The 23,636-nt window shown below is 40.6% G+C and overlaps 6 protein-coding genes across 12 annotated transcripts in view; 5 read left to right on the top strand and 1 right to left on the bottom strand.

Annotated features, from left to right (window-relative positions):
- LOC119494180 (fibroblast growth factor 18-like) overlaps window positions 1–23,636 on the bottom strand; it is a 247,537-nt gene that overhangs the window by 124,690 nt on the left and 99,211 nt on the right. The gene's annotated exons all lie outside the window — the stretch shown is intronic.
- LOC119494157 (protocadherin alpha-C2-like) overlaps window positions 1–23,636 on the top strand; it is a 169,968-nt gene that overhangs the window by 13,490 nt on the left and 132,842 nt on the right. The window contains exons 1-2 of one of the 5 annotated variants that reach the window (XM_037779824.1): window positions 14,494–16,996; window positions 19,938–21,243. The exons of 1 other annotated variant lie outside the window; for it this stretch is intronic. In XM_037779824.1, coding sequence (XP_037635752.1) covers window positions 14,642–16,996; window positions 19,938–20,081 — 2,499 coding nt within the window. In that variant the 5' untranslated portion in view covers window positions 14,494–14,641 and the 3' untranslated portion in view covers window positions 20,082–21,243. Of the gene's footprint in view, window positions 1–7,713; window positions 10,084–14,493; window positions 16,997–19,937; window positions 23,594–23,636 lie in introns of those variants that run through there. 3 more of the 5 variants (XM_037779818.1, XM_037779820.1, XM_037779822.1) reach the window with 3 other exon arrangements.
- LOC119494889 (protocadherin beta-15-like) lies at window positions 719–4,147 on the top strand. Its single transcript, XM_037781109.1, has 2 exons — window positions 719–3,328; window positions 4,091–4,147. Exons 1-2 carry the CDS (start codon window positions 857–859, stop codon window positions 4,145–4,147), a joined length of 2,529 nt encoding a protein of 842 aa, XP_037637037.1. The 5' UTR covers window positions 719–856.
- Window positions 4,133–7,341, top strand: LOC119494890 (protocadherin alpha-8-like). Its single transcript, XM_037781110.1, has 2 exons — window positions 4,133–6,720; window positions 7,325–7,341. The coding sequence occupies exons 1-2, from the start codon at window positions 4,275–4,277 to the stop codon at window positions 7,339–7,341; spliced, it is 2,463 nt and encodes an 820-aa protein (XP_037637038.1). The 5' UTR covers window positions 4,133–4,274.
- On the top strand, window positions 11,163–13,912 carry LOC119494177 (protocadherin alpha-8-like). Its single transcript, XM_037779849.1, has one exon. It carries the CDS (start codon window positions 11,215–11,217, stop codon window positions 13,579–13,581), a length of 2,367 nt encoding a protein of 788 aa, XP_037635777.1. The 5' UTR covers window positions 11,163–11,214; the 3' UTR covers window positions 13,582–13,912.
- LOC119494178 (protocadherin gamma-A11-like) lies at window positions 17,248–19,931 on the top strand (the record flags this gene model as incomplete). Its single annotated transcript, XM_037779850.1, has 1 exon — window positions 17,248–19,931. A coding segment is annotated over exon 1 (2,346 nt), but the record flags the coding sequence as incomplete, so codon positions are not given.

Below are 23,636 nucleotides of genomic sequence, written 5' to 3' on the forward strand. Positions count from 1 at the left end.
TATCAAAATGCTGGATGTGGCAAGACAGCTCTGTCTTCAACAGCCCTCTGCTACACTTTCACTATTTGTCTCTCTTGGTCATGCACATACACACTCATAACAATGATGATTACTAATGCATTTAAAATATGTTAAAGAGCTCATTCTTTATGAAGAAGACAGTCTTTCCCCTGATTATTGTCGCTGTACATAGTGCTGGAATTAAAATGTTTGTGTTTTCCAGTAAAAAAAGAGTATTTATAGTCTGTAATTGGGAATACTTGAGAAGTGAGTTTTTAAGATGTGGTTGTTAGAATATTACAACTACGTATCAATAACTGAATGAAAACTTTGAATACGTTGCAGTGTTTCTGTTGAGCTGTTTGAGCATTATGTATGGACTTAGTTGTTTTAATACTGAAATACTTTTGTTATTAGAGGGATATGCTGTGTGACTACTTGTGGCTGCTGTCCAGGGTGCTGAAACGCATGACATGTCAAAGAGTAATGCAATGTTAAAGATCCACAATGAAGACTATTATTCTAATGATCAATTAATAAACCTCTTGGTGGGCACTCGCCCCTGTAAGAATACAGAACATCAAACTTTATTTATTAGACTATTTAATAAAGTTTGTTCTCAGTAATCACCTCTGGGTGTCACTATTACATCACGAAGCCATAGACGACTTTGTCCCTCCCATTTCAAGGCTTTTGTCTCCTACTGAATAGCGCAAAGGAGGTGTTTGAATCAAGCACACCAGCCGATGGAATCACGCTTCACGTTTTGCAAATATGCGATATTCAGCGGGTTGGATGTAAATCATTTTTTGTCCATGTAAACGGCTCCTGGGTGTTCATATGTTGTTGGATAACGATGGGGACCGATACAACAACTCGGACAAAGGACTGCTCCTGGTTTGCTTTTTATTTGGCTCTACTGCTGCTGCTCGGACAGCAGGCTTTGGCTCAGATAAGGTACTCTGTTCCCGAGGAGGTAAAAGAGGGAACTGTTGTTGGAAATGTTGCGAAGGATCTTGGCCTTGACATCACCTCTTTGATTGCTCGACGGTTCCGTGTCGTGTCTGGAAGTAAAGACGCTATTTTTGAAGTGAATCAGAATAATGGGGCATTGTACGTCAACCAACATATTGACAGAGAGGAGCTCTGTCAGGGCAGCGGTGCATGTCTGATGGAGCTAAAAATCCTTGTAGAATCCCCTTTGGAAATACATTACGTTGTTGTAGAAATTACTGATGTAAATGATCACTCTCCTAGTTTTCCTGAAAGAGAACAGATATTTGAAATAGGCGAACATGCATTACCAGGAAAGCGATTTCAACTGCACACTGCTCGTGATCCCGATGCTGGAATAAACTCTATTCGTACATACACTTTGACGTCAAATAACCACTTTGAAGTAGATATCCGCCAAAGCGATGAGGATAAAATACCATTTTTAGTGCTGAAGAAATCGTTAGACAGAGAACAAAAGAACAAACACACGCTGCTGGTTACAGCAGTTGATGGAGGTAAACCTCCAAGATCAGGGACACTTAATGTTTCTATTATTGTTCTTGACATTAATGATAATCGTCCGGTGTTTAATCAGGAGATTTACCAAATTTCAATACAAGAAAACCTTCCAATCGGCACTTTAATATTTCAAATGAATGCCACGGACCCGGATGAAGACTCCAATGGAGAAATTGAGTACAGCCTGGGAAAAACCTTGAGGCGAAAAGTCTATGATATTTTTGAATTGGATAAATTAACTGGAGAGATTCGAGTTAAAGGAGTAGTGGACTATGAAGAAAATGACGTTTACAAACTCGATGTTGAGGCATCCGATAAAGGAACACCTCAACTAGCGGGTGAGTGTAGAGTCATCATAAAGATAATAGATGTTAATGATAATCCACCAGAAATAGAAGTCACCTCACTGTCAAATACAGTGTCTGAAGATTCAAAACCTGGAACGATTATTTCCCTTATCAGTGTGACGGATAAAGACTCTGGTGTCAATGGAAAAATTATTTCAAGCATAACATCAGACGTACCTTTTGAATTAAAGCCCTCCTATAAGGAAAACACGTATTCAGTTGTCACTAAGGGATTTATGGATCGAGAGGAGGTGTCACATTATGAAATAACAATAAAAGCCACCGATTGTGGTGAACCTCCCTTATCTACTGTTAAAACACTAAGTATTCAGATAGCAGATGTAAATGACAATAAACCACAATTCTCTCAAACTCCTTTACAGTTTTATCTGGTGGAAAATAACGTTGCCGGAAATTCAATATTCTCTGTAAGCGCAACGGACAAAGACTTGAATGACAATGCAGCTATTTCATATCATATCGCGAGAGAAGGGAGTCAGAATGACATAATGTCGTTCCTAAATGTAAACTCTGATAACGGACACATTTCAGCACTAAAAAGTTTTGACTTTGAAACTCTGAAAACGTTCCAGTTCCAAGTTGTTGCCACAGATTCTGGAACTCCGTCACTAAGCAGCAACGTCACAGTGAACGTGTTCATTCTGGATCAGAACGACAACGCTCCAGTCATTCTGTATCCAGTCAGCTCTAACGGTTCTGCTGAAGGTGTGGAGGAGATTCCCCGCAATGTGAACGCAGGACACTTGGTGACTAAAGTCAGAGCCTATGACGCTGATATAGGATATAACGGCTGCTTACTGTTTTCACTGCAGGAAGTTACTGACCACAGTCTCTTTGGTTTGGACCGCTATACAGGACAGATCAGAACACTTCGCTCATTCACAGAGACAGACGAGGCTGAGCATAAACTGGTCATACTGGTGAAAGACAATGGGAACGTTTCACTCTCAGCAACAGCTACTGTGATTGTCAAAGTTGTGGAGCCCAAAGAGGCTTTTGCAGCTTCTGATGTGAAAAGTGCAACTAAAGTTGACGAGGAGGACAATGTGACATTCTATCTGATCATAACCCTGGGATCAGTTTCTGTACTTTTTCTCATCAGTATCATCGTGCTGATTGCAATGCAGTGCTCTAAATCCACAGACTATACTTCTAAATATCTACAAGAGCCTAATTATGATGGAACACTGTGTCATAGCATCCAGTACAGATCTGGAGACAAACGGTACATGTTAGTTGGACCCAGAATGAGTATAGGATCTACTATAGTCCCAGGCAGCCATGCCAACACACTAGTGCTCCCTGACAGGAGGTCTGCGACTGCAGAGGTAAGACATATAAAACAAAGTTTCATACAATATGTTTACAAGCATGCACTTATTTGTTGTTGCTTTGCTTCACGTTTGCTTCTTATCGTGTCTTTAAAGCCTTTTGCACTAAGAACAGTACCAAATATAACTCACCAAGAGGTTCTGTTATGTTTTATGTCTCGTTTCTTATACAAAGTGGTCATTTACAGAAAGGGATGTAAAAAAAACTGCAACGTATTGAAAATGCCGAATGTGGCAAAATAGCTTTGTCGTCAACAGCCACTCTGTGCTCCCTGCTATACTCTCACTGTTTGTCTCTCTTTTTCATGCATATACACACTCACAACCATGATGAAAACATCTTAAAATATATTAAAGAGCTCATTCTTTTTAAAGAGGACAGTCTGTCCCCTGATTATGACCGCTTTCCATGGTGCTGAAATGACATTGTTCCTGTTTTCCAGCCAAACAGATTTATTATAGTCTGTATTTTGGAATATGTGAGAATTGAGATTCTGACATTTGGGTTTGAGAAAATTACAACTGCTAACCAATCACTGAACGAAAAGTTTGAAGACGTTGCAGTGTTTCTGTTGAGTTGTTTGAGCAGTATGTATGGACTTAGTTGTTTTAATACTGAACTACTTCTGTTACGAGAGAGAAAGGCTGTGTGACTACTTGTGGCTGCTGTCCAGGGTGCTGGAACGCATGAACATGTCAAAGAGTAATGCAATGTTAAAAAAAACATGATGAAGACTATTATTTTAATGATCAGTTAATAAGCCTCTTGGTAGGTACTCGCCCCCTTAAAGAAAGCATCTCCTAAATCTTTAGTTATTAGACTATTTTGTTAAGTTTGTTCTGAGTTATTACCTCTGGGTGTCACTATTACATCAGGAAGCCATAGACGACTTTGTCCCTCCCATTTCAAGGCTTTTGTCTCCTACTGAATAGAGCAAAGGAGGTGTTTGAATCAAGCACACCAGCCGATGGAATCACGCTTCGTGTTTTGCAAATATGCGATATTCAGCGGGTTGGATATAAATAACTGTTTGTCGATGTAACGGATTCCTGGGTGTTTATGTGTTGTTGGATAACGATGGGGACCGATACAACAACTCGGACAAAGGACTGCTCCTGGTTTGCTTTTTATTTGGCTCTACTGCTGCTGCTCGGACAGCAGGCTTTGGCTCAGATAAGGTACTCTGTTCCCGAGGAGGTAAAAGAGGGAACTGTTGTTGGAAATGTTGCGAAGGATCTTGGCCTTGACATCACCTCTTTGATTGCTCGACGGTTCCGTGTCGTGTCTGAAAGTAAGGACGCTACTTTTGAAGTGAATCAGAATAATGGGGCATTGTACGTCAGCCAGCATATTGACAGAGAGGAGCTCTGTCAGGGCAGCGGTGCATGCCTGATGGAGCTAAAAATCCTTGTCGAATCCCCTTTGGAAATACACTACGTGATTGTAGAAATTAACGATGTAAATGATCACTCTCCTAGTTTCAACGAAAAAGAGCAGATGTTTGAAATATTTGAACAAACATTACCAGGAAGACGATTTCAACTGCACACTGCTAGTGATCCCGATGCTGGAATTAACTCTATTCGTACATACACTTTGACGTCAAATGAACATTTTGAAATAGATATCCGACAAAGCGATGAAGATAAAATACCATTTTTAGTGCTGAAGAAATCGTTAGACAGAGAACAACAGAGCACACACACGCTGCTGGTTACAGCAGTTGATGGAGGTAAACCTCCAAGATCAGGGACACTAAATGTTTCTATTATTGTTCTTGACAGTAATGATAATCGTCCGATGTTTAGTCAGGAGATTTACCAAATTGAGATACAAGAAAACGTTGCAGTCGGTACTTCAATATTTAGAATGAACGCGAAGGATCCCGATGAAGGCACCAACAGCGAAATTGAATACAGCCTCGGAAAAACTTTAAAGAAAAAAGTCTATGACATTTTTGAACTGGACAAATTAACTGGAGAGATTAGAGTTAAAGGAGTAGTGGACTATGAAGAAAACGACGTTTATAAATTAGATGTTGAGGCATCTGATAAAGGAACACCTCCACTGACAGGTGAGTGCAGAGTCATTATAAAGATTAAAGACGTCAACGATAATCCACCAGAAATAGAAGTCACATCACTGTCAAATACAGTGTCTGAAGATTCAAAACCTGGCACAATGATTTCTCTCATCAGTATGAAGGATAAAGACTCTGGTGTCAATGGAAAAATAATATCAAGCATAAACTCAGACGTGCCTTTTGAATTAAAGCCCTCGTATAAGGAGAACATATATTCAGTTGTCACTAAGGGGTTTTTGGATCGAGAGGAGGTGTCACATTATGAAATAACAATAAAAGCCACAGATTGTGGTGAACCTCCCTTATCTACCGTTAAAACATTAAGTATTCAGATAGCAGATGTAAATGACAATAAACCACAATTCTCTCAAAATCCATTACAGTTTTACCTAGTAGAAAATAACGTTGCTGGAAATTCAATATTCTCTGTAAGCGCAACGGACAAAGACTTGAATGACAATGCAGCTATTTCATATCATATCGCGAGAGAAGGGAGTCAAAATGACATAATGTCGTTCCTAAATGTAAATTCTGATAATGGGCACATTTCAGCGTTAAAAAGTTTTGACTTTGAGACTCTGAAAACGTTCCAGTTCCAAGTTGTTGCCACAGATTCTGGAACTCCGTCACTAAGCAGCAACGTCACAGTGAACGTGTTCATTCTGGATCAGAACGACAACGCTCCAGTCATCCTGTATCCAGTCAGCTCTAACGGTTCTGCTGAAGGTGTGGAGGAGATTCCCCGCAATGTGAACGCAGGACACTTGGTGACTAAAGTCAGAGCCTATGACGCTGATATAGGATATAACGGCTGCTTACTGTTTTCACTGCAGGAAGTTACTGACCACAGTCTCTTTGGTTTGGACCGCTATACAGGACAGATCAGAACACTTCGCTCATTCACAGAGACAGACGAGGCTGAGCATAAACTGGTCATACTGGTGAAAGACAATGGGAACGTTTCACTCTCAGCAACAGCTACTGTGATTGTCAAAGTTGTGGAGCCCAAAGAGGCTTTTGCAGCTTCTGATGTGAAAAGTGCAACTAAAGTTGACGAGGAGGACAATGTGACATTCTATCTGATCATAACCCTGGGATCAGTTTCTGTACTTTTTCTCATCAGTATCATCGTGCTGATTGCAATGCAGTGCTCTAAATCCACAGACTATACTTCTAAATATATACAAGAGCCAAATTATGATGGGACACTGTGTCACAGCATCCAGTACAGATCTGGAGACAAACGGTACATGTTAGTTGGACCCAGAATGAGTATAGGATCTACTATAGTCCCGGGCAGCCATGCCAACACACTAGTGCTCCCTGACAGGAGGTCTGCGACTGCAGAGGTAAGACATATAAAACAAAGTTTCATACAATATGTTTACAAGCATGCACTTATTTGTTTTTGCTTTGCTTCACGTTTGCTTCTTATCGTGTCTTTAAAGCTTTTTGCACTAAGAACAGTACCAAATATAACTCACCAAGAGGTTCTGTTATGTTTTATGTCTCGTTTCTTATACAAAGTGGTCATTTACAGAAAGGGATGTAAAAAAAACTGCAACGTATTGAAAATGCCGAATGTGGCAAAATAGCTTTGTCGTCAACAGCCACTCTGTGCTCCCTGCTATACTCTCACTGTTTGTCTCTCTTTTTCATGCATATACACACTCACAACCATGATGAAAACATCTTAAAATATATTAAAGAGCTCATTCTTTTTAAAGAGGACAGTCTGTCCCCTGATTATGACCGCTTTCCATGGTGCTGAAATGAAATTGTTCCTGTTTTCCAGCCAAACAGATTTATTATAGTCTGTATTTTGGAATATGTGAGAATTGAGATTCTGACATTTGGGTTTGAGAAAATTACAACTGCTAACCAATCACTGAACGAAAAGTTTGAAGACGTTGCAGTGTTTCTGTTGAGTTGTTTGAGCAGTATGTATGGACTTAGTTGTTTTAATACTGAACTACTTCTGTTACGAGAGAGAAAGGCTGTGTGACTACTTGTGGCTGCTGTCCAGGGTGCTGGAACGCATGAACATGTCAAAGAGTAATGCAATGTTAAAAAAAACACGATGAAGACTATTATTTTAATGATCAGTTAATAAGCCTCTTGGTAGGTACTCGCCCCCTTAAAGAAAGCATCTCCTAAATCTTTATTTATTAGACTATTTTGTTAAGTTTGTTCTGAGTTATTACCTCTGGGTGTCACTATTACATCACGAAGCCATAGACGACTTTGTCCCTCCCATTTCAAGGCTTTTGTCTCCTACTGAATAGAGCAAAGGAGGTGTTTGAATCAAGCACACCAGCCGATGGAATCACGCTTCGTGTTTTGCAAATATGCGATATTCAGCGGGTTGGATATAAATAACTGTTTGTCGATGTAACGGATTCCTGGGTGTTTATGTGTTGTTTGATAACGATGGGGACCGATACAACAACTCGGACAAAGGACTGCTCCTGGTTTGCTTTTTATTTGGCTCTACTGCTGCTGCTCGGACAGCAGGCTTTGGCTCAGATAAGGTACTCTGTTCCCGAAGAGGTAAAAGAGGGAACTGTTGTTGGAAATGTTGCGAAGGATCTTGGCCTTGACATCACCTCTTTGATTGCTCGACGGTTCCGTGTCGTGTCTGGAAGTAAGGACGCTATTTTTGAAGTGAATCAGAATAATGGGGCATTGTACGTCAGCCAGCATATTGACAGAGAAGAGCTCTGTCAGGGCAGCGGTGCATGCCTGATGGAGCTAAAAATCCTTGTCGAATCCCCTTTGGAAATACACTACGTGATTGTAGAAATTAACGATGTAAATGATCACTCTCCTAGTTTCAACGAAAAAGAGCAGATGTTTGAAATATTTGAACAAACATTACCAGGAAGACGATTTCAACTGCACACTGCTAGTGATCCCGATGCTGGAATTAACTCTATTCGTACATACACTTTGACGTCAAATGAACATTTTGAAATAAATATCCGTCAAGGTAATGCAGGTAAAATACCATTTTTAGTGCTGAAGAAATCTTTGGACAGGGAACAAAAGAACAAACACACGCTGCTGGTTACAGCAGTTGATGGAGGTAAACCTCCAAGATCAGGGACACTAAATGTTTCTATTATTGTTCTTGACAGTAATGATAATCGTCCGATGTTTAGTCAGGAGATTTACCAAATTGAGATACAAGAAAACGTTGCAGTCGGTACTTCAGTATTTAGATTGAATGCAACGGATCCCGATGAAGACACTAATAGCGAAATTGAATACAGCTTCGGAAAAACCTTGGGGCGAAACGTCTATGATGTTTTTGAATTGAACAAATTAACTGGAGAGATTAGAGTTAAAGGAGTAGTGGACTATGAAGAAAATGATGTATATGAACTCGACGTTGATGCATCCGATAAAGGAACACCTCCACTGACAGGTGAATGTAGAGTCATTATAAAGATAATAGACGTTAATGATAATCCACCAGAAATAGAAGTCACATCACTGTCAAATACAGTGTCTGAAGACTCAAAGCCTGGTACAGTTATTTCACTACTTAGTGTGACGGATAAAGACTCCGGTGTCAATGGAAAAATAATTTCACAGATATTGAACGACGTGCCTTTTGAATTAAAGACCACCTATAAGGAGAACACGTACTCAGTTGTCACTAAGGGTTTTTTGGATCGAGAGGAGGTTTCACATTATGAAATAACAATAAAAGCCACAGACTGTGGTGAACCTCCCTTATCTACTGTTAAAACACTAAGTATTCAGATATCAGATGTAAATGACAATAGACCACATTTCCAACAAACGCCATTACAGTTTTACCTGGTAGAAAATAATGTTGCTGGAAATTCAATATTCTCTGTAAGCGCAACGGATGATGATTTAAATGACAATGCAGCTATTTCATATCATATCGTGAGAGAAGGGGGTCAGAATGACATAATGTCGTTCCTAAATGTAAACTCTGATAACGGACAAATTTCCGCGCTTAAAAGTTTCGACTTTGAAACTCTGAAAACGTTCCAGTTCCAAGTTGTTGCCACAGATTCTGGAACTCCGTCACTAAGCAGCAACGTCACAGTGAACGTGTTCATTCTGGATCAGAACGACAACGCTCCAGTCATCCTGTATCCAGTCAGCTCTAACGGTTCTGCTGAAGGTGTGGAGGAGATTCCCCGCAATGTGAACGCAGGACACTTGGTGACTAAAGTCAGAGCCTATGACGCTGATATAGGATATAACGGCTGCTTACTGTTTTCACTGCAGGAAGTTACTGACCACAGTCTCTTTGGTTTGGACCGCTATACAGGACAGATCAGAACACTTCGCTCATTCACAGAGACAGACGAGGCTGAGCATAAACTGGTCATACTGGTGAAAGACAATGGAAACGTCTCACTCTCAGCAACAGCTACTGTGATTATCAAAGTTGTGGAGCCCAAAGAGGCTTTTGCTGCTTCTGATGTTAAAAGTGCAGCTAAAGTCGACGAGGAGGACGATGTGACTTTTTATCTGATCATAACCCTGGGATCAGTTTCTGTACTTTTTCTCATCAGTATCATCGTGCTGATTGCAATGCAGTGCTCTAAATCCACAGACTATACTTCTAAATATATACAAGAGCCAAATTATGATGGGACACTGTGTCACAGCATCCAGTACAGATCTGGAGACAAACGGTACATGTTAGTTGGACCCAGAATGAGTATAGGATCTACTATAGTCCCGGGCAGCCATGCCAACACACTAGTGCTCCCTGACAGGAGATCTGCGACTGCAGAGGTAAGACATATATAACACTGTTTCATACAATATGTTTACAAGCATGCCTTTATTTGTTTTAACTTTGCTTAACGTTTGCTTCTTATCGTGTCTTTAAAGCCTTTTGCACCGAGAACAGTACCAAATATAACTAACCAAGCTCAAATATTTCCTGTTCAGGGTGTTGCTTTGTTGTATGGATCCTTATAGGTTTTTTAGAGGTTGTATTATGTTTTATGGCTCGTTTATACAAAGTGGTCGTTTACAGAAAGGGATGTAAAACATGCAAGTCAATGTATCAAAATGCTGGATGTGGCAAGACAGCTCTGTCTTCAACAGCCCTCTGCTACACTTTCACTATTTGTCTCTCTTGGTCATGCACATACACACTCATAACAATGATGATTACTAATGCATTTAAAATATGTTAAAGAGCTCATTCTTTATGAAGAAGACAGTCTTTCCCCTGATTATTGTCGCTGTCCATGGTGCTGGAATTAAAATGTTTGTGTTTTCCAGTAAAAAAAGAGTATTTATAGTCTGTAATTGGGAATACTTGAGAAGTGAGTTTTTAAGATGTGGTTGTTAGAATATTACAACTACGTATCAATAACTGAATGAAAACTTTGAATACGTTGCAGTGTTTCTGTTGAGCTGTTTGAGCATTATGTATGGACTTAGTTGTTTTAATACTGAAATACTTTTGTTATTAGAGGGATATGCTGTGTGACTACTTGTGGCTGCTGTCCAGGGTGCTGAAACGCATGACATGTCAAAGAGTAATGCAATGTTAAAGATCCACAAAGAAGACTATTATTCTAATGATCAATTAATAAACCTCTTGGTGGGCACTCGCCCCTGTAAGAATACAGAACATCAAACTTTATTTATTAGACTATTTAATAAAGTTTGTTCTCAGTAATCACCTCTGGGTGTCACTATTACATCACGAAGCCATAGACGACTTTGTCCCTCCCATTTCAAGGCTTTTGTCTCCTACTGAATAGCGCAAAGGAGGTGTTTGAATCAAGCACACCAGCCGATGGAATCACGCTTCACGTTTTGCAAATATGCGATATTCAGCGGGCTGGATGTAAATCATTTTTTGTCCATGTAAACGGCTCCTGGGTGTTCATATGTTGTTGGATAACGATGGGGACCGATACAACAACTCGGACAAAGGACTGCTCCTGGTTTGCTTTTTATTTGGCTCTACTGCTGCTGCTCGGACAGCAGGCTTTGGCTCAGATAAGGTACTCTGTTCCTGAAGAGGTAAAAGAGGGAACTGTGGTTGGAAATGTTGCGAAGGATCTTGGCCTTGACATCACCTCTTTGATTGCTCGACGGTTCCGTGTCGTGTCTGGAAGTAAGGACGCTATTTTTGAAGTGAATCAGAATAATGGAGCATTGTACGTCAACCAACATATTGACAGAGAGGAGCTCTGTCAGGGCAGCGGTGCATGTCTGATGGAGCTAAAAATCCTTGTAGAATCCCCTTTGGAAATACATTACGTTGTTGTAGAAATTACTGATGTAAATGATCACTCTCCTAGTTTTCCTGAAAGGGAACAGATATTTGAAATAGCTGAGCATACACTGCCAGGAAAGCGATTTCAACTGCACACTGCTCGTGATCCCGATGCTGGAATTAACTCTATTCGTACGTATACTTTGACGTCAAATAATCACTTTGAAGTAGATATCCGCCAAAGCGATGAGGATAAAATACCATTTTTGGTGCTGAAGAAATCGTTAGACAGAGAACAAAAGAACAAACACACGCTGCAGGTTACAGCAGTTGATGGAGGTAAACCTCCAAGATCAGGGACACTAAATGTTTCTATTATTGTTCTTGACATAAATGATAATCGTCCAATATTTAGTCATGACATGTACCAAATAGAAATATATGAAAATGTTCCAGTCGGTACATCAATATTTCAAATGAATGCGACGGATGCCGATGAAGGCACTAACAATGAGATTGAATATAGCCTTGGAAAAACCTTGAAGCGAAAACTTTATGATATTTTTGAGTTGGACAAATTAACTGGCGAGATTAGAGTTAAAGGAGTAGTGGACTATGAAGAAAACGAGGTTTACAAACTCGATGTTGAGGCATCAGATAAGGCAACACCTCCACTGACGGGTGAGAGCAGGGTCGTTATAAAGATAATAGATGTCAACGACAATCCACCAGAAATAGAAGTCACATCACTGTCAAATACAGTGTCTGAAGACTCAAAACCTGGCACAGTTATTTCACTACTTAGTGTGACGGATAAAGACTCTGGTGTCAATGGAAAAATAATATCAAGCATAACTTCAGACGTGCCTTTTGAATTAAAGCCTTCTTATAAGGAAAACATATATTCAGTTGTCACTAAGGGATTTTTGGATCGAGAGGAGGTGTCACATTATGAAATAACAATAAAATCCACTGATTGTGGTGAACCTCCCTTATCTACTGTTAAAACACTAAGTATTCAGATCTCAGATGTAAATGACAACAGACCACTTTTCCAACAACAATCTTTAGAGTTTTATCTCGTAGAAAATAACGTTGCTGGAAATTCAATATTCTCTGTCAGCGCAACGGACAAAGACTTGAATGACAATGCAGCTATTTCATATCATATCGTGAGAGAAGGGAGTCAGAATGACATAATGTCTTTCCTAAATGTAAACTCTGATAATGGACAAATTTCCGCGCTTAAAAGTTTTGACTTTGAAACTCTGAAAACGTTCCAGTTCCAAGTTGTTGCCACAGATTCTGGAACTCCGTCACTAAGCAGCAACGTCACAGTGAACGTGTTCATTCTGGATCAGAACGACAACGCTCCAGTCATCCTGTATCCAGTCAGCTCTAACGGTTCTGCTGAAGGTGTGGAGGAGATTCCCCGCAATGTGAACGCAGGACACTTGGTGACTAAAGTCAGAGCCTATGACGCTGATATAGGATATAACGGCTGCTTACTGTTTTCACTGCAGGAAGTTACTGACCACAGTCTCTTTGGTTTGGACCGCTATACAGGACAGATCAGAACACTTCGCTCATTCACAGAGACAGACGAGGCTGAGCATAAACTGGTCATACTGGTGAAAGACAATGGGAACGTTTCACTCTCAGCAACAGCTACTGTGATTGTCAAAGTTGTGGAGCCCAAAGAGGCTTTTGCTGCTTCTGATGTGAAAAGTGCAACTAAAGTTGACGAGGAGGACAATGTGACATTTTATCTGATCATAACCCTGGGATCAGTTTCTGTACTTTTTCTCATCAGTATCATCGTACTGATTGCAATGCAGTGCTCTAAGTCCACAGACTATACATCTAAATACCTACAAGAGCCTAATTATGATGGAACACTGTGTCATAGCATCCAGTACAGATCTGGAGACAAACGATACATGTTAGTTGGACCCAGAATGAGTATAGGATCTACTATAGTCCCGGGCAGCCATGCCAACACACTAGTGCTCCCTGACAGGAGGTCTGCGACTGCAGAGGTAAGACTTTAAAAACAAGTTATTATACAATATGTTCACAAGTGTACAATTCTTTGTTTGTGCTTTGCTTTTGCTTCTTATCGTGTCTCTAAAGCTTTTTGTACTGAGAACAGTTCCAAATATAACTCACAAACATGTTCTGTTGTGTTTTATCTCTCGTTTCTTATACAAAGTGGTCGTTTACAGAAAGGGATGTAAAAGAAACTGCAACTGTATGAAAATGCCGGATGTGGCAAAATAGCTTTGTCTTCAACAGCCACTCTGTGCTATCTGCTATACTTTCACTGTTTTCTCTCTTTTCCATGCATATAAACACTCACAACCATGATGGGAACATTTAAAATATATTAGAGAGCTCATTCTTTGTAAAGAGGACAGCCTGTCCCCTGATTATGACCGCTGTCCATGGTGCTGAAATGAAATTGTTCCTGTATTCCAGCCAAACAGATTTATTATAGTCTGTATTTTGGAATATGTGAGAAGTGAGATTGTTACATTTGGGTCTCAGAATATTACAACTGCTAACCAATAACTGAACGAAAAGCTGAAGACGTTGCAGTGTTTCTGATGAGTTGTTTGAGCAGTATGTATGGACTTAGTTGTTTTAATACTGAACTACTTTTGTTATTAGAGGGAAAGGCTGTGTGACTACTTGTGTCTGCTGATCAGGGTGCTGAAATGCATGAACATGTCAAACAGTAATGCAATGTTAAAAAAACACGATGAAAACTATTATTTTAATAATTAGCTAATAAGCCTCTTGGTAGGTACTCGCCCCCTTAAAGAAAGCATCTCTTAAAACTTTATTTATTAGACTATTTTGTTAAGTTTGTTCTCAGTAATCACCTCTGGGTGTCACTATTACATCACGAAGCCATAGACGACTTTGTCCCTCCCATTTCAAGGCTTTTGTCTCCTACTGAATAGCGCAAAGGAGGTGTTTGAATCAAGCACACCAGCCGATGGAATCACGCTTCGCGTTTTGCAAATATGCGATATTCAGCGGGTTGGATGTAAATCATTTTTTGTCCATGCAAACGGCTCCTGGGTGTTCATATGTTGTTGGATAACGATGGGGACCGATACAACAACTCGGACAAAGGACTGCTCCTGGTTTGCTTTTTATTTGGCTCTACTGCTGCTGCTCGGACAGCAGGCTTTGGCTCAGATAAGGTACTCTGTTCCCGAGGAGGTAAAAGAGGGAACTGTTGTTGGAAATGTTGCGAAGGATCTTGGCCTTGACATCACCTCTTTGATTGCTCGACGTTTCCGTGTTGTGTCTGGAAGTAAAGACGCTATTTTTGAAGTGAATCAGAATAATGGGGCATTGTACGTCAACCAGCATATTGACAGAGAGGAGCTCTGTCAGGGCAGCGGTGCATGCCTGATGGAGCTAAAAATCCTTGTAGAATCCCCTTTGGAAATACACTACGTGATTGTAGAAATTACTGATGTAAATGATCACTCTCCTAGTTTCCCCGAAAAAGAACAGAAATTTGAAATAGGCGAACAAACATTACCAGGAAGACGATTTCAACTGCACACTGCTCGTGATCCCGATGCTGGAATTAACTCTATTCGTACATACACTTTGACTTCAAATGAACATTTTGAAATAAATATCCGTCAAAGCGATGCGGGTAAGATACCATTTTTAGTGCTGAAGAAATCGTTAGACAGAGAACAAAAGAACAAACACACGCTGCTGGTTACAGCAGTTGATGGAGGTAAACCTCCAAGATCAGGAACACTAAATGTGTCCATTATTGTTCTTGACAGTAATGACAATCGCCCGCTATTTAGTCAGGAGATTTACCAAATTTCAATACAGGAAAACGTTGTTGTAAGTACCTCAGTATTTAGAATGAATGCAACAGACCTGGATGAGGACACTAATGGAGAAGTTGAGTACAGCTTCGGAAAAACCTTGAGGCGAAACGTCTATGATATTTTTGATTTGGACAAATTAACTGGAGAGATTAGAGTTAAAGGAGTAGTGGACTATGAGGAAAACGAAGTTTATGAACTGGATGTTGAGGCATCAGATAAAGGAACACCTCCACTGACAGGTGAGTGTAGAGTAATTATAAAGATAATAGACGTCAATGATAATCCACCAGAAATAGAAATCACATCACTGTCAAATACAGTGTCTGAAGACTCAAAGCCTGGTACAGTTATATCACTACTTAGTGTGACGGATAAAGACTCTGGTGTCAATGGAAAAATTATTTCACAAATATCGAATGATGTACCTTTTGAACTAAAGCCCTCCTATAAGGAGAACACGTACTCGATTGTCACCAAGGGTTTTTTGGATCGAGAGGAGGTGTCACATTATGAAATAACAATAAAAGCCACAGATTGTGGTGAACCTCCCTTATCTACTGTTAAAACTCTAAGTATTCAAATAGCAGATGTAAATGACAACAGACCACATTTCCAACAAACCCCTTTAGAGTTTTACCTGTTAGAAAATAACGTTGCTGGAAATTCAATATTCTCTGTAAGCGCAACGGACAAAGACTTGAATGACAATGCAGCTATTTCATATCACATCGTGAGAGAAGGGGGTCAAAATGACATAATGTCGTTCCTAAATGTAAACTCTGATAACGGACACATTTCAGCGCTAAAAAGTTTTGACTTTGAGACTCTGAAAACGTTCCAGTTCCAAGTTGTTGCCACAGATTCTGGAACTCCGTCACTAAGCAGCAACGTCACAGTGAACGTTTTCATTCTGGATCAGAACGACAACGCTCCAGTCATCCTGTATCCAGTCAGCTCTAACGGTTCTGCTGAAGGTGTGGAGGAGATTCCACGCAATGTGAACGCAGGACACTTGGTGACTAAAGTCAGAGCCTATGACGCTGATATAGGATATAACGGCTGCTTACTGTTTTCACTGCAGGAAGTTACTGACCACAGTCTCTTTGGTTTGGACCGCTATACAGGACAGATCAGAACACTTCGCTCATTCACAGAGACAGACGAGGCTGAGCATAAACTGGTCATACTGGTGAAAGACAATGGGAACGTCTCACTCTCAGCAACAGCTACTGTGATTATCAAAGTTGTGGAGCCCAAAGAGGCTTTTGCTGCTTCTGATGTTAAAAGTGCAACCAAAGTTGACGAGGAGGACGATGTGACATTTTATCTGATCATAACCCTGGGATCAGTTTCTGTACTTTTTCTCATCAGTATCATCGTGCTGATTGCAATGCAGTGCTCTAAATCCACAGACTATACTTCTAAATATCTACCAGAGCCTAATTATGATGGGACACTGTGTCACAGCATCCAGTACAGATCTGGAGACAAACGGTACATGTTAGTTGGACCCAGAATGAGTATAGGATCTACTATAGTCCCGGGCAGCCATGCCAACACACTAGTGCTCCCTGACAGGAGGTCTGCGACTGCAGAGGTAAGACATATTTAAATATTATTTATCAGGTTTGTGTGCAGAATCATATGAATCATAAACGGGCGGTGGAACACTTTCTATGTTGCTAATTGAACATTGTTTAAACAATTTTACGATATAACTTATTTTGTTTATGTACTGGATATCATTTGTGTCTGCTAGCTCTGTTATAAGGTTTTTGCACTGATGATTTTTTACTATTGTGATGAAGTCTTTGTATTTCACTTTAAAAATAATTGACTTGTTGTCATATGAAATGACCAACGATTTGCCTCTCTCAGTGTTTGGTTGTAAGATTATATTGTCAGAAGGAGTTAAAGATAAATCCGTTTTTGTGATAGAATCGCATGGTGGCACTAAACAACCAGAAATACGCATCACAGCAGTTCACCATCTAGAGGTCTGTGAGACGCCTCTGAAGCATTCAGCAGAGCAGACTATTATCCTCCGGACGTGATTTTGTTCCTGACGATTTCCTCGTTTATACTAACCGAACGCATTGTAAGACGGGGGTCTTTTCTTCATTAATGGATATGTAAATAGTGTAGATAACTTGGTATTTACTGGATTTAATCATTGACACCAGACAATGGAACAAAGCGGACGGGACTCCCGGCGACAAGGAAGCAAATGGGTGGCCCTGGTGCTGGCTTTCAGTTTGATTTTCGGCAAAGCATGGGGACAGATACGATATTCCATATCAGAAGAGATCAAAGAAGGGACTGCTGTTGGAAATATTGCAAAGGATCTGGGAATAGATCCAGTTATATTAAAATCAAGGGGATTCCGTATCGTTTCTGGCGCCACTGAATCGCTTTTCCAGGTAAACCAAAATGATGGGATTTTATACGTAAATCGTAATATTGACCGAGAGGAAATATGCCAGCGGACCAGCGTGTGTTTGATGAACCTCAAAACCGTGCTAGAGAACCCACTGGAGATCCACTATGTTGCAGTGGAAGTGTTAGACGTAAATGACCATTCGCCCTCCTTCCCGGAAGACAACAAAAGGCTGGAGATTTCAGAGTCTACTCTACCGGGAACCAGATTTCAGTTGCATGCTGCTCTTGATCCAGATGGAGGTGTGAATTCCGTTCAACAGTACAAACTAAGTCCTAATAATCATTTTCGGCTGGAAGTGAAGGATAGCGGCAAAGATGGCAAAGTGCCTATTTTACAGTTACAAAGCCCGTTAGACAGAGAGGCCTCTAGCATCCATAAACTACTGCTGACTGCCCTGGATGGAGGTAAACCTCCGAAATCAGGGACCATGGAGATATTCATAAATGTTCTAGATGTGAACGATAACGTGCCAGTATTTACAAACGATGTCTATTCTGCAGAAATAAATGAAAATTCACCAATTGGAACAATAGTCATACGAGTAAATGCCACCGATATGGACGACGCGTTAAATGGAGATGTTAGCTATTCTTTTGGTAATGTGAATAGTAAGGTGCGTGAACTGTTTAATGTTGACCCGAGCACAGGTGAAATAAGTCTGAAAGGACAATTAGATTATGAAATGGACGACAGTTATGAGATACATATTCAAGCTTCTGACAGCGGTGCTGTTCCCTTCAGAACGGAAAAAAGCGTTACCGTAAATATTAAAGACATAAATGATAATGCACCTATTATAGAGGTAACATCGCTTTCTGAAACAATTTCAGAGGGTTCCAGACCAGGAACCACAGTAGCACTTCTTAGCATTACCGATTCAGACTCTGGGGTGAACGGGAAAGTTATCAGCTTTGTAAAAGGCGACGTCCCGTTCACACTAACGCCATCTATACAGGACAACATGTACGCTGTCGTGACAAAGTCACAGCTTGACAGAGAAAACAAATCGATCTATGATGTAACAATAGTGGCGAAAGATGCAGGTGAACCAGCCTTAACATCTGAAAAGACATTAAGAGTTGTTGTATCAGACGTAAACGATAACAGCCCAGGGTTTTCAATGAGCCGATATGATTTTTATGTCACTGAAAATAACCCAACAGGAGGGTCAGTGTTTTCTTTAATCGCGTCTGATCGTGACGAGGGAGATAATGCTCTAATTTCCTATCATATTCTCAGAGATGCAGGAAATAAAGTGACATCATTTCTTAACATCAACTCTGAAAATGGAGATATTTTGGCTCTAAAAAGTTTTGACTTTGAGACTCTGAAAACGTTCCAGTTCCAAGTTGTTGCCACAGATTCTGGAACTCCGTCACTAAGCAGCAACGTCACAGTGAACGTGTTCATTCTGGATCAGAACGACAACGCTCCAGTCATCCTGTATCCAGTCAGCTCTAACGGTTCTGCTGAAGGTGTGGAGGAGATTCCCCGCAATGTGAACGCAGGACACTTGGTGACTAAAGTCAGAGCCTATGACGCTGATATAGGATATAACGGCTGGTTAATGTTTTCACTGCAGGAAGTTACTGACCACAGTCTCTTTGGTTTGGACCGCTATACAGGACAGATCAGAACACTTCGCTCATTCACAGAGACAGACGAGGCTGAGCATAAACTGGTCATACTGGTGAAAGACAATGGAAACGTCTCACTCTCAGCAACAGCTACTGTGATTGTCAAAGTTGTGGAGCCCAAAGAGGCTTTTGCTGCTTCTGATGTTAAAAGTGCAACTAAAGTTGACGAGGAGGACAATGTGACATTTTACCTGATCATAACCCTGGGATCAGTTTCTGTACTTTTTCTCATCAGTATCATCGTGCTGATTGCAATGCAGTGCTCTAAATCCACAGACTATACTTCTAAATATCTACAAGAGCCTAATTACGATGGGACACTGTGTCACAGCATCCAGTACAGATCTGGAGACAAACGGTACATGTTAGTTGGACCCAGAATGAGTATAGGATCTACTATAGTCCCAGGCAGCCATGCGAACACACTAGTGCTCCCTGACAGGAGGTCTGCGACTGCAGAGGTAAGACATTTTTTTGTGAAAACCCTGGCTTGTTTCTATTGGCAGTGTTATTCATGTGTCCGTTCATTAATCAGTTCAGCCTATCTTCTACTACATTTACAGCATCTTTACTGCTTGTTTGGCATTATAAGTTTTAAGAAGTAGGACTCTTGTGTGATACCCTTCGGTTTTATAGGATATTTTAAAGGATATGTATAGGATCTACTATTGTCCCGGGCAGCCATGCCAACACACTAGTGCTCCCTGACAGGAGGAGGACATCTGGAGAGAAGATAACTTAATACCAACAATAGTCCAACTTTTTGTCTTTTTATTATTAATAAGATATGTAAAAATGTCATGGAAATCCGAATACACACATTGTTAACATAAACATACATTGGATCATTTATTACACAACACTAATGTACTTTTATTTGAAAAAAAGAGGCTCTTGAGGGTGCAATTCTGAATATACTTTAGCAGCTGTCACTGAATAGCATTTCAATCCTGTGATGCTTAATTTCAAGTACTTGCATCATAGAATTTACTCGCCTTCATGTAGGCTATGAATGTGGAATCCAGAGTGGAGGCATTTTAGAACCATGAACAAACTTAAGTCAAATGTCTTTTGGGGCAAATGTTTCATTTCTGATGTTTTAAAAGCAGCATCTCTTGTCTAGATAGCATAATGTTCTATTTGTTTTTACATACACAGTAACTCTGTATTCTTGTTGTTGGTTGTTTGGAGGTTTACAATAGGCTATATGTTAATACAGTTTTCAATAGCGTTCAAATAATCTACTCCGACAACTCTGAGTGCAGAAGGATGTGTCGCTGTCCGTGGTGCTGAAAGTTTTCCTTTTTTTAAAAAAACGCAGTTATTTCTGGTCTACATTCTTCTAATTAATTGCTTTCTGAAGAGGAAACTGGTTGTGACTCGAGTCCACTGCTTAATGAAAACTGTTAATGCAAAACTTTCTTCATACATTAACAGGCGGTTAGTCACCTAGTGTTTTCGTTGTTGTGTGAACTTTTTATCTTACTACATTTATTGTTTGAATAGTGTTGCAATAACGTTCTGGATCGCATGGTGTCGGTATAATGGCACATAGTGCGTCTGGATCTTTTCGTCATCACCTTTAGGTCCATTCCTGTATTTTGGCATTACGTGGAAAGGGTCTTGAACACGAAGCTAGCTCTGTTCAATTCCCAGGATTGTACTGGCGATGGGACGCAGTTTGCAAAGGAATGCGGCTGATTGTTATTTCTTGAATATACAATTATAGATCCTGGAATTATTATTATTTTTTTCTCTGTACATAATGGAACAAAGAGGACGCCAGGCGTGGATACAGCGATGGAGATGCGTCGCTTTCATGGTGGCTTTGGTAACGTGTTGGAGCGAAGCCTCAGCTCAGATCAGATACTCAATCTCCGAGGAGGTGAAAGAAGGAAGTGTTGTTGGAAACATAGCGAAAGATTTAGGAATTGATAAGGCTACGCTGAAAGGGAGAGAGTATCGTATTGTTGGCAGTGCAACGGAACCCCTTTTTCGTTTGGACGACGGCATGCTGTATGTCAGTAGGAAGGTGGACAGGGAGGAGATCTGTGAGCGAAGCAACGCGTGTATAATCAACCTTAAAACCGTGCTGGAAAACCCTTTGGAGATCCATTATGTGGCCATAGAGGTGCTGGATGTGAACGACCACTCCCCCGTCTTCCCAGAGAAGGAGAAGCGAATGGAGGTGTTTGAATCGACATTACCGGGAGCGCGCTTCCAGCTCCAACCTGCGCGGGACCCCGACGGTGGTCAGTTCACTGTCCAGCAGTATAAACTCAGCCACAATGATCACTTTCGTTTGGAAGTTAAGGAGAGGGGCGAAGACCGTAAGATGCCCTTTCTGATTTTACAGAAGCAGTTAGACAGAGAGGCCATGAGGGAGCACAAGCTTCTGCTTACAGCTATAGACGGTGGGAAGCCTGCGAGGTCTGGAACAATAGAAATACTAATTGAGGTGCTTGATGTTAACGACAATTCACCCGTTTTTACAAAAGATGTATATTCTGCTACTTTAAATGAAAACTCAGCCCCTGGTACATTAGTTATTCAGGTTAATGCGACTGATTTGGATGAGGGTGCAAACGGCGAAATAGTTTACTCATTTGGTAAAGAAGTGGATACACATTTACAAAAACTATTTAACATAGATCCGAGGACGGGCGTAATTAAAGTGACAGGTGTAATAGATTTCGAAGAAAATGAAAGCTATGAAATAGATATACAAGCTTCAGATAAGGGCACTGTCCCCTTTTCCACAGACAAAACTGTGTTAATAAAGGTGATCGATTTTAACGATAATTCCCCAGAGATTGAAGTTACATCATATTCCAAATCAGTTCCCGAAGATTCTAGAATTGGAACAACAGTAGCTCTGATCAGCGTCAATGATTTGGATTCAGGCCCCAATGGGAAGGTTTCCTGCTTCATACGCGAGGACGTTCCTTTTGCTATATCTCCATCCTTGCAAGATAATATGTACGCAATAGTGACCAAATCACAACTGGACAGAGAAGAAAAGTCTTTTTATGAACTTACAATTGTTGCAAAGGACACAGGTGAGCCATCGCTCTCATCTGAGAAGACAATAAGTGTTGTTGTATCAGATGTGAATGATAACAGACCACAGTTTTCACTGAGCCCTTATACGTTTTATATTACTGAAAACAATGGCCTAACTGCACCAGTATTTTCTGTTAGGGCATCTGACCTTGATGATAGTGATAATGCGCATATTTTATATCACATTCCGAGGGACAGCAGTGGAGATAATTCTGGACTGTTTTTAAATATTAACTCTGAAAATGGAGATATTTTGGCGCTGAAAAGTTTTGACTTTGAAACTCTGAAAACGTTCCAGTTCCAAGTTGTTGCCACAGATTCTGGAACTCCGTCACTAAGCAGCAACGTCACAGTGAACGTGTTCATTCTGGATCAGAACGACAACGCTCCAGTCATCCTGTATCCAGTCAGCTCTAACGGTTCTGCTGAAGGTGTGGAGGAGATTCCCCGCAATGTGAACGCAGGACACTTGGTGACTAAAGTCAGAGCCTATGACGCTGATATAGGATATAACGGCTGCTTACTGTTTTCACTGCAGGAAGTTACTGACCACAGTCTCTTTGGTTTGGACCGCTATACAGGACAGATCAGAACACTTCGCTCATTCACAGAGACAGACGAGGCTGAGCATAAACTGGTCATACTGGTGAAAGACAATGGGAACGTTTCACTCTCAGCAACAGCTACTGTGATTGTCAAAGTTGTGGAGCCCAAAGAGGCTTTTGCTGCTTCTGATGTTAAAACTGCAACAAATGTTGATGAAGACAATAATGTGACTTTTTACCTGATGATAACTTTGGGCTCAGTTTCAACACTTTTTCTCATCAGTATCATCGTGCTGATCGCAATGCAGTGCTCTAAATCCACAGACTATACTTCTAAATATCTACCAGAGCCTAATTATGATGGGACACTGTGTCACAGCATCCAGTACAGATCTGGAGACAAACGGTACATGTTAGTTGGACCCAGGATGAGTATAGGATCTACTATAGTCCCAGGCAGCCATGCCAACACACTAGTGCTCCCTGACAGGAGAGGAACATCTGGAGAGGTAAGAAAATTGCTACAGCCCATTAATGGATGGAATTAATTAT

This window comes from Sebastes umbrosus, chromosome 9, assembly GCF_015220745.1.
Source record: "Sebastes umbrosus isolate fSebUmb1 chromosome 9, fSebUmb1.pri, whole genome shotgun sequence".
Taxonomy (NCBI): Eukaryota; Metazoa; Chordata; class Actinopteri; order Perciformes; family Sebastidae; genus Sebastes; species Sebastes umbrosus.

Bases quoted from the DNA above. Each gene is read 5' to 3' on its own strand.
- LOC119494890 (XM_037781110.1), top strand. From the start codon at position 4,275: ATGTGTTGTTGGATAACGATGGGGACCGATACAACAACTCGGACAAAG.
- LOC119494889 (XM_037781109.1), top strand. From the start codon at position 857: ATGGGGACCGATACAACAACTCGGACAAAGGACTGCTCCTGGTTTGCT. The intron at 3,329-4,090 runs GTACCAAATATA...CTATTACATCAG, and splicing joins AGCCTTTTGCACTAAGAACA to GAAGCCATAGACGACTTTGT.
- LOC119494177 (XM_037779849.1), top strand. From the start codon at position 11,215: ATGGGGACCGATACAACAACTCGGACAAAGGACTGCTCCTGGTTTGCT.